The sequence below is a fragment of the Macrobrachium rosenbergii genome, chromosome 42, assembly GCF_040412425.1.
Source record: "Macrobrachium rosenbergii isolate ZJJX-2024 chromosome 42, ASM4041242v1, whole genome shotgun sequence".
Classification (NCBI taxonomy): Eukaryota; Metazoa; Arthropoda; class Malacostraca; order Decapoda; family Palaemonidae; genus Macrobrachium; species Macrobrachium rosenbergii.
The window spans coordinates 19,145,358-19,160,486 of NC_089782.1; the positions used below are offsets into that span (position 1 = coordinate 19,145,358).

The 15,129-nt window shown below is 38.0% G+C and overlaps 1 protein-coding gene across 1 annotated transcript in view; it reads right to left on the minus strand.

Moving 5' to 3' along the window:
* Nucleotides 1-226: 226 nt before the first annotated feature.
* Tfb1 (transcription factor B1) overlaps nucleotides 227-15,129 on the minus strand; it is a 46,670-nt gene continuing 31,767 nt past the window's right edge. Inside the window, exons 7-10 of the mRNA XM_067085213.1 lie at nucleotides 12,924-13,067; nucleotides 12,456-12,606; nucleotides 11,096-11,274; nucleotides 227-2,186 (exon numbers count right to left, since the gene is read on the minus strand). Of these exons, the coding sequence (XP_066941314.1) occupies nucleotides 2,073-2,186; nucleotides 11,096-11,274; nucleotides 12,456-12,606; nucleotides 12,924-13,067 (588 nt within the window). The 3' untranslated portion in view covers nucleotides 227-2,072. The remainder of the gene's footprint in view (nucleotides 2,187-11,095; nucleotides 11,275-12,455; nucleotides 12,607-12,923; nucleotides 13,068-15,129) is intronic.

The window sequence follows — 15,129 nt, forward strand, 5'->3', positions numbered from 1 at the left end:
AGCTTCCATTTATTTAATTAATTTTACCACATCTCAGTTATTGTTTATTCTTTGACAATTTATATTACATTAAAATTAAGTAAATTAAGCACAGTAGTTCCTTTTGAAACATTTTTTACTGAGTTTATAAAGGCAGGTATGGATGGTTCAGAAAACATGCTACAGTAAAGCATTCTTGGGGTCAAATCATAATTTATAAGAGCAGAGGATTAAAATGATACATAAATTAACAGTAAAATATAATTTATACAAAATTTGTTCACATTATCTTCAATGAAGTCGAAATCAAGACATCGTAATACTTTAACAATAATAGTGTTGCAAGTCAATATTTTTAACAACTTTTATAAATATCTATTATTTTACTACATCTTCAAATCGCTGCTTTGATGCTATTATTTTCATATTATTCCACTCCATTTATCTAACAAAGTATTATTGTATTCACTTATTGCGTAGTTCCAGTTAGACTTTTACAAGAGATAACAAGTTTGCTGGTTATACAATATATACTTATGTCTACCCACTTAGAAAACTGCTAGTGGGAGTTAGGTTGGGATGTGGATATTAAAGGGATCAATCAAAATGGGACTGTTTTATGAAATGACTCTGTCAGAGGACAGATATATAAAATATATCAAAGGAGGCACGATGTCAGAGTTCTTCCTTTGGTCTCTGTTTATTGACAAATTTACAAAATGCTTGGTAAAAATAATTTATTATCAAAGCTTTCCAGTTCTTCAAGAAGCTTACAGGCATCCCTTAATGGACTAGAAATCAGGGCAAAAAACTAAGATGTGACCAGTTTTGTGTGAAAAACTGACCATTTATACCACCCACTGTAGGTTATGTTAGGTGGAAAGTTTTATGATAGTCTATTGCATTTCCTGTCATATCTAGTTCCAGTTGTGAACATACGGGAAATTTACCTTCACTCTGTCAGCTTTTGTTCATAAGGCCCTTACTGCTTTCACAATACATACATGTTAAATCTTTGCCCTTTGATATTGAGCTTCGGTTACATAGCATATAATTTCTGTAATAATGAAAACTACAGTATTTACTTGCAAAATTTTTACAGAGAAACTGTTTTCAGATATTATTATACATGGCATGTGTTGACTAATTTATGTAATATTTTTATGGAAAAGACTGTCTTTACTGTGTTTCCTATTATTTTATTGCTTTAATTACTTCATGTTAGCAGCAGCTATTTCACAACATAATCTGTCTTCATACCTAAAAGACTGCTGCTGTATACAGGGTTACTAATGAACTGAAATAAATTAATGTAATTAAGAAAACCTAGACTCACACAGACATAGTACAGTATATCAGTTTGTCGTATAGTAATGGTTTTTGTATTGTCTTATAGTTAAAATGGTTCTTCTAATTGCCAAATTTCATTAGCTAAGCTGGGTTTTTCTTTTTTTACAATTCACCAGCAGGCTCCTCCTTGTGAACTTCGAAAATCTTGTTTATGTCCTAAATGACTTTCCTCTGAGGTGGATGTCTAACCTTCAGTTACAGTGGTATCAGTGCTTCACAAAAAGTAATACTAATCTGAGCAATTAGCAAATTATATTACAGTATACTCTTTAGGCTTCTACCTGTACATATATGGTTTCATGAATTGAGAACTTATGGTAAAATACACAAAATGGCTTAACCATGTTTACACCATTTGATCTTGATCCACATTTTATACATTGATACTTATTAGTAATACTGGTATGGACAAGTCTCCTTGGTATTACTAGTGTAATGCTAAAGTCCAAATACTTGTAGTTGCTGTGATGAATCAAAACTAATATAATAATTTCAATAGATAAATTTTAATTTTTGCACAGTACAGTATATATAAAATGCTAACCAAAGGGTCTTTTCACATTAGGAACATTATATTTAAAGCCATGACTGAATCATTTCACTGGAATACGTTAATTATGGAGGGTCACAAGGCAGTGCCAAAGATATGATGTACATATGAATATCGTATATACAGAATCTATATTTAGTGTTAACCTAAATTTGACATTAATTTTATACAAACTTATCCTAAACTGGCCCTTTCACCTAGAATTTCGCGCTTTCCAATTTTCATACTTTGTGTTTGCTATGTTGATCATTCCTAACAGATGGTCCAAGATGGTTGCATTGCAGTTGTAATCATTCACAGCCATGTCCTGGAAATGAATTTAAATATAAATCTTTTCACAAAGTTTAGTGCACAATTAAAAAACCAAGTGATCCCACCCCAAAAACTTTAGGTACAGTATACCCAGTTGTTGACAGCACTCCTTTCATTTTACTTTAACATACATGCAATTGTCTGAAACTTATGGAGTAAACACATACAGTGTCATGTCTCCTATTAGGAAGCTTAGAAACAAGCAACACCGACTTTTGAATATGGGGAAAACAATCAAAAGCTAGTGAAAAAAAAAAAAGGTTTTAACATAGGGAAAAAAACCCTATTTTTGCCACTGTGAGTCCTAAAAGGAGTTACACTCTTATGGTTCCCCAAGGTTCCATGAGACAGACAAACCAAACCAAACAAAAATTCATAGTATAGTTGGCTCATGTATACTGCTCATTAGCACAGTGATGGAATAAACAGGACTCAGGACAGGAGAGACCTCCCATCTAAAATGATTACCTAGTATCTATGCCGTACTTGCACAGCTCTGACAACAAGTCGCCAGCATTTTTGATACACACCAGGTCTGTGCAAGATAAGTCTTCACTCCACTCCCATGCCTTTTCATCAAGGAAAGTGGATGGGTCTGAGTACTCACAGCGGCTACCAAAAATAAGTTTTTCCTACGTCAAAACCTGTTTTTGATAACGTAGCCACTGTTCGTCCTCAAAGGAGCTTACAAAAGAAACTGACAGGCGACAAAATGGCTTAGCACCTAATAAATAAACCCCAACAACCCAGACTCAATTTTTTTTGGGTCTGAGGTATAGTCTCAAGTTATTGACCATTTTCTTTATACCCATAGGGTTTGGCAATAAAGAACAAGGAACAACACATGAACCAATATTTATTATTCTTGTGGTTTGAAGGTAGCTCACCTAATTATGTTTCGTCTTGTTGCGATGTTGTGCCTTCCCCAGCAAAAATCTCATCCTGACCATAACTCTCATGGCAATGGTCTTTCAGGAATTTTCATTCAAGTAAAGTCGCAGGTTATCAACAGTTTCTTAATTCCAGATACCCATTCAGGTCTGGCAATAAAGAACAGATGATGCTCAAACCTATGAATGTATTATCTATTGTGTTTCTACAGTGACTTACCTAATTATATAGGGTCTTGCTGTACTTTCTATACTGCCAGGCAGTGATGGTATGACTGCCTTGGCTTAATCAGTTCATGCGGGCTTCCCTGATAGGAATTTTCCGCTTGCTATATTTTCTATACTGCCAAGTAGTGATGATACAACTACCTTGGCACATCAGTTCATGCAGGCTTCCCTAATAGGGAATTCAGCATGCTGTACTTTCTATACAGTAATGCCAGGCAGTGATGATATGACTGCCTTGGCTTAATCAGTTCATGCGGGTTTCCCTGATAGGAATGTTCCGCTTGCTGTATTTTCTATACTGCCAGGCAGTGATAATACAACAACCTTGTCTCATCAGTTCATATAGGCTTCGCTAATACAGAATTCAGCTTGCTGTACTTTCAGTACTGCCAGGCAGTGATGATATATGACTGCCTTGGCTCAATCAGTTCATGTATTCTTCCCTGATGGGAAAATTCTACTTGCTGTACTTTCTGTACTGCCAGGCAGTGATGATAATACTGCCTTGGCTCATCAATTCATGCATGCTTCCCTAATATGGAATTCAGCTTGCTGTACTTTACTGCCAGGCAGCAGTAATACGACTGCCTTGGCTTATCTGAACAGTATCAAGGGTGACCCCAAGAAAGTGTAACTCCTTTGAGAACTTACTCACTACTGAGCATCATCATAGAGATGCTATCCATGATTCCTAAGAAGTCAGAGGTTCTGAACTGGGAAACAGGTATATGTAAAATTTCTCATCCTTTAAACTAGAGGACTGAGAGGTTGCACAGTCTGACAAGACAGAGATAGGATTCATACCAAAAATCCTAGGTCATGGGAACAGGATGATAGAAGAAGTTGAATTATTTGTCTAGATCCCCATTGGAAAGAAAAAAGACAACAATTTACCGCTCATACACCGTTATAATTTGCTATTGTCTCCTGGTCTTTCATTCCTGGCCAAGAATGAGGACCTTTTTAAAGGAAAAAATCACCTTTCCTAATAAAGGAACTCAGTATTTCATATAAAATATTATGCCTGGTTCAAGCACTTAAGATTCACCTAGATCTCAAGGCAAACACCACAGATGGTCCTATTTTCCTACACCTTAGCAAAACAAAGCACTCTTCAAGGGGTGAGAATTATTTTATTGGCCCTCATTAAAGGCAGAGCCTGACTCCTTTCCTACGTTGTTTGACATAAAAAAAGGCAAGTACTGTAACTTTCTTCAGAAATGTTTCCTTTGAAGAAGTCTTTGAGTGTACAGAGTGGTTATTATAGACAGCATGCCTGAACTGGTGAATACACAATAATACTGCAGCCACCTGCCTTGTTAACATCCTTTAAGTAGTCCAGCTTCAGTTGGGTTGCTGTTAAACTTTTAAATACTTGAAATTGCCTCAGTAACAAGAAGAGAGAATCTACATCTTACTTTGACAAAAGTGAAGCCAAGCATTCAAAATTTGGCAGCCCTACACCAATTGCAGGGATCCCATTGAAAAGCAGTAAAGGAAGATGCTGATTATACTTGTTGTTGTATGAAAATTCAAGTTTTTTGTCCTGTGAATATTTAACTTTGTGAATATTTTTCACCCCCAAAAAAATAAATTATATATAATTTATTTCTTTACACTTGAGTAGGAGTTTCAAGTCTCCAAACTTCAATCATTTTTATATTATACTTAATAAGATGCAGTAACTAGGGAACCATGAGAACTCATGTTGGCTTGGAGGAATCCATAGCCTTAAAAAGGTCGAGAAATTCTGCTGTAAAATATCAGTGAAACCAAAGTATGTCATGAGGGAGAGCCACAAAAAAAAAAAAAAAAAAAAAAAAAAAAAAAAAAAAAAAAAAAGTTGAATTTTCATTGCACTCAAAAGGTACTTTTTTTCCTAAAATTCTATGTGATCAGGTAAATCTAGTTAGCAGGTTCTATTAAAGTTTTTGAAGCAGTTTATATTTTATAAATATATTTTATATAATATAAATTATAAATTGAGAGGTTTTTATATTAGGATGATCCTTTAACACATGCTGGAACAGCCACTGAATAATGGTAACAAGGAAGTTAACCAGTGAGACTGGGATGGGAGGGGAAAAACTCTCAATCCCCTCCCTCTCACCACACCACTCTTTCCTTCAGAAACAGGGCAGAGCAGGGCAGGTCTTCCTATGGGGATACAGCCATCATCTTGTACAGTAGGGGACTTACCCATAGGAAGGAGTTAGTCCTTGCAAGTTGGAGTCCACCTGGAAATGCCATACTACAAGTTGCACATGCAAGCAAGGCATGCTAGAGAACTGTAATCACCACCTGGTCTGATGAAGAAGTTGACTACAGCAATAAGGCCAGGGGCCTGAGAACGCTGAAACGAGGGAACCTAATTTGTAGAACCATGGCATCTCAAATGGAAGTTATCATGTCAGTGGGCAGGTACTCTGGCAAATAATGGGTCCTGAAAAAGGCCTTTCATTCCACATTCATACAAAAAACATACCAAACCTAGGTAGAGATGAGAGCAGGCTTTCCAGATGAATAAGCATCCTAGATTTAAAGAACAACAAGGGCTCATACCTGTACTCATTCAGGTTGGTGTATATACCCCCTCTTCCCTTAGGATCCACACACACTGACAAAAGTACTTGAATGAGCCACGGGACACACAGATAGTTCCTGGCAGCTACACTACTTGTTCAGCTATCATCATAGGTTCTAACATAAATGTGTCAAGGCACTATCCCTCAAGCAGAATGAGATCAAGGTAGTCTGATGGTGCCAGACTGCTGCCCTCTTGGACCAAGTTCTTCCAGATGGAGAGAAAGGGCCCAACCACACAAATGTCATGAGCTCATGGACAGGTTGGAGCATCCTCTGCATTATCAAGGGACTTCTCAGCTCTAGAGATACTTTCCAAAGTCAGAAGATGGTGTTCTAGGATACCTCCTCTTAGTGTCATCCTGCACTCATGAAGAGGCACTTGCACTTTCGAAGGATGACAAATGTCAGACCAAAGTAATATTTTAGGGACCAAACCAGGCACAGCAACATTTCACCTGGCTACGCTCCAACAAAATCTTGAGTGGGAATTGAGAAATTCTCAAACCTTGGATCTACAATCAGGGATTTTGCATCTTAGCCACAAATTAAGAGAAAAAAGAAAAAGTGAGACCGCTAATCTGATAAGTGCTTAACAGGTATGACAATCCATACAACTCTCACAATCTCTTGGCTGAGGCAAGGGCTACAAGGAAGACTGCATTGAGGGTAAGATCCCTGTCTGATGACTGAGACAGTTGTCTGGAAACTTCAAAGTACCAATGTCAGGTCCCACTCAGGGGCCTGATCTCTTGAGGAGGTCACAACTGTTTAAAGCTCCTCATAAGCACCACTAGGGAAGTGGGTAGGTCCTTGCTACATAGGCAGAACCCTTGACCTAACACTGCTCGGTACCCTCTCATTGCACAAACAGGCCCTTGTATTAACGCATGAAGACTAAGGAGTCTGCTAAACATTGGACGGAGGTACAGTACTGACTGGAGTTACCCCTTCTACAACATAAATCACAGATGATGGTCCACTTCCCTTGGTAGACATTCACTGAGGATGTGTAGAGGGTTCCAGAAATCTGCCTCACTGTTCTGTAAGAAAAACCTCTCTCCTGCAGATGCTGGATAACCTCCACCCATGAAGATGTAGTGACTGCACTGCTCAACGTTATTGTCCCATGGGTATTGGAATGCATCCTGCATCACTGCCCATGGGTCTGGAAACAGTGAGAAGATGGGAAGCTTCTAATTCAGTCTAGTGGCACACAGATCAATCATTAGCTATTCCCACACACTGAGCAGCCTCAGCCACTGGACTGCAGGGAATCTCATAGAGTCACCACAAAAACTCGGTCCCCATGGCGCAGTTGGATCTGCCATGTTCATTTAGCCCAGGATGTACTAGGCTCTCAACTATATCCCATGCATCAATGCCCTTTTGTGCATATGGATCGCTAATTGGCACAAGAGGGTAGAATGTCCCCACTTGTTTGTTGATGTAGGCTACTACTGTGTTGTTGCTACCACTAAGTGCCCTTCCAGACACTAATGAAATTTTTGAATTGCCAGCCATGATACCATTATCTCTAGCACATTGATGTGCATTCTGTTCATACTCAGGAACCAAGTCCCTGAAGGGAACTTTCCTCCCAGATAAGTTCCCAAACCACTTCAGGAAAATGACTGACAACAGAAGTAACTCTGGGAGAGCAGCTCTCAGTGAGACTCCCTGAAGGAGACTGTGGTCCATCAACCACCACCCTAAGTCTTTCTGAACTCCACTGTCGAGGGGACCAAATGATATGGCAGCTTGTCCAGAAATGACCAATGATGTTCAGTTGCCACTGGAGTAAACAAGATGGCTTTTCCCATTCAGGATAAGTTTCCCCAGGGAAGTAAGGTGGCCCAGTATTAGTTACCACCGTTCAGCTGATTGTTACTCCTTCAGGAAGTACCTGGCAACTTGAGATTGTTTATTCAGGAGGATGTGCTGAGGAAGCCTTTGCCATCAGTGTCCATTAGGATCATTCAAAGATACTTGATCCTCTGCTTGGGAACCAGATCAGATTTATGACAGTCCCCAGACTCTGCCTGTTTGGTAGAAGCTTCCTTTCTGAGGGAGGGAGGAAGAACCAGTTGTCCAGATAGCACAACAGGCTGATTCCACTGGACTGTGCCGAAGCCAAGGGCCTTGAACTGAAAGAACTCCCCTCCACACATGAAATGAAGGAACTTGCCTGAGATCTAGCAAATAGGGCCATGGAAATAAGCATTCTGGAGATAGATTAAGCTCTTTAAATCTCCCTCTCTGCCAGAATACAAGACTAAGATCTTTAAATCTTCCTCTCTGCCAGAATGCAACACTGAACGAGCAGTTTCCAATGCAACAGATATCCAAGGTAAGCCATTCAGTAGTGAGAGATCTATGACTGGCCTCCATCCTTGTGGAACTTTCTCCACTAGGGAAAAGTAACTGTGAAAGCCTGGAGACCTCATCCAAACAATCATGATCACCCCCCTTCTGCATCAGTCTCTCGACCCCTTGTCCATAAAACTTCAGACTTACTCGAGTTGGCGAGGTATGTCAGGAATGGTATTAGGTCGGGAAGATGGGTTCTTGAAGGGAGTCTGTATCTGTCCTTATGGACTGCTACTACCCACTCTTCTGCCCTGTGTTCCTGCCACGCCAGCCAATGATCTGAGCGGCAGCTAAAACACCTTGGGGAAAACTCTGACCAAGGTAGCCTTACCAATGGTCTTGCTTCTGAGGCAGAAGCCAGTGCCCTCTCTGAAAAAGAGGCCACCTCCTTAAGATCAACACTCATAAATGAGCAAAATGACCTCTTGTAAGTAATGCTGTAAGTCTGAGACCTAGAGTAGAATTTCTGACGGAGCATGGAATCCAATCTTGTTGCTTTGCCATGTCGATGCTGAGACCACCTCCTGCTAATTCTGGCTACTACTCCCAGTGTAAACAGTGACACCTAGTGATTCTGTACTGACTATAGATCCTGATTTGAGTTTGTGTGACTGTGGAGGGGGGGAATACATTAAATTGTGAAACGAGACTCATCCAATATTGGGAATGGGGACGGGGGGTCTCTCCTGGGAGAAATCAACCTTTCTTACCTACAGGAGCTCACATGAGAGTAATGGGACTCTCTCTGCCAAAAGCAGTGTTAAAGAGTAAGTCCATGTGTTCCTCATGAGACGTTAAGAGCTCTGGGGTGAGCGGCTCTCCCTCAAGAAATGCCTACCTTGAGAGGGGAGTGGAATGTCTATGGAGCCTGGGGTCTCTGTGAGAACAAAAGGCCCCACTCCTATCAAAGTGGAGGAACAAAGGTGAGCGCCTCCTCCAGGCGAGTTGGTCACTAGGTTGGGACCAGCTAGATCTGCTTTGCCTCTTGGGAGAGGGTGGTGAAAGTTGGTGACATTTCTTGGCAGTCACCTCCTTGCTCACACAAGAGGTGCTGGAGGTTAGGGGTCTGAGACAGGGTTGAGGAAGTTAAAAACCTCCACATGTCAGGCCACTAATACTACCTTTTGGAAGGTAGATGCAGGGGAGGAGGAGAGATTATACTAATGCTTGCCCCTCTGCTCAGCGAAGGACTCTCAATAAACATTAAGGGAAGGCTAGCATTGAATATTTAACGAAGGCCATGCCTTCCTTAGTTGCTGTAAGTATTTCAGTTGTTTTACCTTTTCCTCACCTAGTGAAGATGTAGTTGTTTCAAAACCTGTTGTTTGGGCCATATACAAGGGGAGAAAAAATTCTGAAAGAATTCAGTGCGAGGTCTTTGCTAGAAGAAGCATTCTTCTTGGGCTTCCTCCTCCTCTTTCCATAACACTTAAATCATGGAAAAAGCCATTCAGGACCAGGGAAAAAACATAAACACACCTCTGCAAGAAATGCATATTGCATGCATATCTACTGCTAAAGATGACAAAGTTGGCTATAAGGTCAACCATGACCTTCACAATGATGTTGGTCCTGTTTGCTCTCCAAGAGACAATGAACAAAAAAACATCAGAAAAGACACTAGCACTTTTGGGCACAAAACTGCACCAGTAGCATACATATTCACTCGAATGTATTATTCACAAAGCACATATGATAACGCAAGGCAGTAGCAAGAACACAGTAACAATACGAGCACAAGACTTGTCTGATCTGTATTGCAACCCAATGAACAGCAGATAGCATCATTTAGGCAAGAATGGGCATCCCACTCCCCCATCCCCACCTGGGTACCACCCTTGTTTAGTCAGTACATGGCCAGTCCAACAAGAGCTGGAAGGATACTCCATATACAAAAAGCACAGTGTTTATATTCCTGTAGGAACAATTATGATTCTAATTCGAACATTTCTCAGAATGGTTAAAGTAAATATGACTGTCCATACATCAGGTAACCATAATGCATGTGATGAGTTAATGATTAAAGGTTCAAAGGTTACTAAAAAGTTTCCAGAAAGATTTTAGTTTAACACTGCATACAAAAAATTCTTGCAAGGAAAACGGAATTCTCAAATATGCATTACTCTAAGACAAGCATCATTACTTACCACATTCCTGGTATGGAAGACAAACCCCTATTTTGACTAGCAAGATTTTGAAGGGAAAAAAAAAATAATTAAAATATGGTCATAACTTTTATAAGTTAATGACTGTTTTGGCTCGTGTGCTATCCATTCGACTGTCTTACAAATAAGAAAAAACAATTTAATCTTCAAACCTGAAAATATTTTCAGTTCCCATTAGTAGAAGTACCACACAAAGATGTTAAATATGTCATTCATGTTATAACAGATTTACTAGTAAACCTTTACATTACAATTTCACTCGTCAGTAAATTGTAATCATTACAATTTCACTCTTGTTAGTAAATTGTTTCCTTACAGTCAGTTGTCTAAGGAGTGAAAATACTGGTAATATTTATGCACATGTAAGTTACTACTTACCCTCTTCTACTGTTGCCAATACAGGAATGAGCCTTTGTGACTATGTTTTTATTTACTATTTTAACTAAGCATAACTTACACACTTCATTCAAAAGTCATATACAGTTGTTCTTTATACTGCCTAAAAAGACAACCTTCCTCGGACATTAGAATAAGCCTATGTAAAACGTAAACTTTGACCTTTGGGGTGGGTGCCTGATTAATATCCAAGACCTATTTCAGCTTAAAAATATTATCTTTAATGCCAAGACATATATGTAAATTTGAAAAAAAGTACATTGCACACTTACCCGAAACGGTCTAATTGTTTTTTCATGGTAACGGCAGAGGGTCTGATGCATTCTGTGAAGTTTTTCCTGTAATTGTGGTGTTCTTGGAGGAAAACATGACCAAAAATGCCTTAACAGTTCTCCTGCACTACTGTAAACTAATGTAAGTTCTTTGTGTAATTTTCCAGGCAGTTCATCACCTGAAAGATGGAGCGAGGTAATAGAGACCTATCCATCCCTTCAGCAGAGTCACTTTTAAGAGACATCATTAATGAGAGTATCTATGTCAAAAACATTAATTCTTTTTAATAAACTCTGTTTTCATCCAATAAGGTTGATCTAGTTTGATTTTCCTTCCTGAAGGCATTGCAATAAAACCCTTATCAAGTGCTATGAAGGCGATATATTTTCCAAGTGAACGATTTAGTCGGAAAGTTTTGTGAACATCATTCCAGTGGCAAGACTAAACTCGAATATCAAAGTAACATCCTCATGCTAGTCAATTAGTACTAAAAACTGAATAAAAAAAAAAATTCATCTAGTCTAATTTATTTCAATCAAATTTCATTGCTAAATCTTTATCAGGACATAGCTACACATGTATTCCAATAATAAAGGGCTTCCTACATATAAATTATGACGCAAAAACATTTCTGTGCCCCAGGGGGTTTTTCCTTAAACAATATTGCCTAATCTACATTCATTACTCTACATGAATGAAATCAATAATGTACAAAGCAATTGTCATAAACTTCAATCAAATATGTTATCTAAATAAATACCACTGGTTGCAAATCCCTCACATTTCCATGGCCAAAAAAAAAAAAGCTGCCTACCTATCAGGTGTGAAAATATTAATGAAACTGGCTGAAAAATGATAGAAAAGTAATGGTGTGAAGTTAACTTTAAAGTTACGTTTCGAAAGACAGACTTCTAACGTTAAGAGTACTATGACTATAGGCTATATGTCACAATGCTACTTGGACAAAAGTTTCAAAGCTACCATGCTCTGCTTCAACCTTGACTGTCTTGTATCAATTTGGAAAAGGTACCATTTGAAAATTCTGATGGTACTTTTTCAAAATTTATTGTACTGAATTTAAATGATACAGCACTTCATAAGCATGTTGCCATATGCCACATCTAGCTATGAAAGATTTTCACAATTTTTATGTTTTTCCAACTTCCTTCACCCATATATTAGTTGGCCTCCTCAACAACATTTTCACATAATGCTAGAATTAATCAAATTTACATTTAAAAGTAAAATTTAAAAGCTCTCAGAAGTATGTTAATTGAAAAACAACTACTCCTGGCATCATGTCTAAGGACCACAGGTATGCTAAAACTAAACACTGCTTACCAAATTTATATAGCATACCTGACCGAATGCCTCCACTTGTTCTACCTCTCCGACACATATCACTAAATTGCTGAAGATTCATATAAGCAGCATCTGGATCTTGTGAATTTGGCAAATCTGGTTTCCAGCTGCATACACTGGCCACCATTTGTTGTTGCAAAATGCTTACCTACAGATATAAACAATAGACAATAACTGTGATAAATAAGCACCATTAAATAACAAACAAGGTGTACTTAATACTAACTTGTAACAGGTTATGTAATGAAACATGTATAACATACACAAGTATAAACTGGCTTATCAGCTCCAAATCACTTATTAATATCCTATGCTGCACCAACAAAACTATATTAAATATACTGTACATCAGTCCTCCAAAATGAAAAATAAACCCACTGACAGCAAGGTCCAGAGATATCATAAAACAAGGCAACTTACTGAAAAGTGCCATAAACTAGAAAGAAAACCATGAAAGCAACTTGCCTGACGAGGTTCAAGTCTTTGTACGCTGGAGTATTCTGTAGGCCCTATTAAGTACCGATGTGTTTGGTTTATGGTTAATGAGGCACTTTCAACTTTGGAAGGACCTTGAAGGTCGTCGTATGTTACTTTTTCTTCTAAACGAACCTGGCAAAGACAGAAAAAATATCATAGCAACCTAGAATCAACGGGCTAGCTTCTCTGCACACTTACCTGCATTCTTAACCCACTGTACTTTGGTAAGTCCCAAAATCACAGTGAAAAATCCCAGTTGACCAATTACTAACTTGAAAATGTTCTTTTACTGCTTCCCATGAATATAGTTTTTATGGCATAAAGATGGTTTTAGCAACAGATGGAAAACAGCATATAACTGTCAAAACAAACTAAATGCAGTCTACAAATTTCGGTCAATGATGTCATCAAGATCAAGTTTAGTATATAAAGGATATCACTGTATCTCTATAGTGAGTTAAAATATATAAATTACAGGACTAAGGGTTATTTACTACCTAATTTCAGCATACAGGTATTTTCAGCCAAACACCTGAGTAAAACAAAAATAAATTAATACATACATAAACTGGGCACTGTCAAGTAAGCAAAAATTTTCTGTCAATAATGTCATCAAGATCAGATTGGTATATATAAGATACCACACTTATCTCTACAGTGGGCTAAAATATAACAATCGCAGGACCAAAGGTTATTTACTACCTAATTTCAACATATTTCCAACACCTAGATAAGTAAAACAAAAATAAAATAATAAATACACAAACTGGGCACTGTCAAGTTACCATACACAAACAAGGAATGAAGAGGTGAATTTATTTACAGTTTACAGTACAGACTGAGGTATATTGTACACTACAGACTGTGATATGTTGTCTACCACTTAATAAATAACAGGTTTTCAACATGATATCAGATATATAAACTCTTGTAAATTGTGTACCGAAAATATAAAAAGGGTATTAAGGCATTTATAAAAATAACCAGATTTTACAGATATAGCAACCTGCCTACCTCCAAGCCATGTGAAATTTATGATTTTTCTATCAAAATTGATCTTTCTATAACATATACTTATGTACAATAACTGGGTACTAGTGAAAGAAGAAAAATATAAATTAATTTTAAACAAATTCCTGTCTTAACATTCAAACCATTGCCTTGCCAAGCAACTGCTTCAGTGTCTTTAAGGCAAATAAGGAGTGCTCCTCAGCCAGGGGCACCCCTGTTCGCTCATCTCCCAGACAGCTCTGTGATTTCATCACCAAGTATTAACACAGTATTACAAAGCTAATTTGATAACTGTCAACTCTTGACTCTCATCTGACTTTGTACTGTGAATATGGTATTCTGTCTACTTTCATTGTTCAGATAAGATTTCTCTTTTAAGTTTTCCTATTTTTTTTTTTTTAATCCCATACAACCATTTAAAACTATGTTAATTTGATATTGCCTCCATTAAGTGTACTATGTTTCACATTCTTTCAGTAATATATTACGTCCCTGCCAATGAAAAATTCTCAGACTTTAAACTTATTACTGATATAATTTAAGATTTCTTTGATGATTATAACAGTAAAGTTTGTCTTAAATTATGGATCAAAGATTCATATAATGCAAATTTTTAAGATATTCTGGAGTCATGCTAGATAAAAAAAACCTTAAGTTTTTTATATGGATACCTTCAGCAAATGCTGGCATGGTCACTTATGCTCAGTAACACTGTGGTTAGCTGGCAGTAGACAACAGAAGGTAAGGCTCGCCCATTCACTTGATGGGGAGTGTCCCTTTTTCCTTCAGCAACAGGGAAAAATACAGGGTAGGTTATGGGTGGGATCAAGATAAAAGACAGTATTCTGGGAAAAATGCAAATTGAAAATAAAAAATTTATTCCAACAACAATAATAACCTTCATCTTTTACATGGAGAATCACTCATTTGACAGGAGGTACAGTACTGTCCAGAGATCATTTCTGGTATTGACCTCCAACCTGGAAATGTCAGCTTCCCAGTCACAAGTCAACATAGGAAAGGATGGTTCTGGTATCCACCTGACAATGACAGGGGAATGTGATAGAGTTTGGCCATGGTCAAGGCAGACAAACACAAAGGAACTCCTTGTATGTCTGCCTTGACCTTAACCAAACTTTGGCACAGGGCCCTGTCATTTTAAACATCAAATATGCGAGGATGT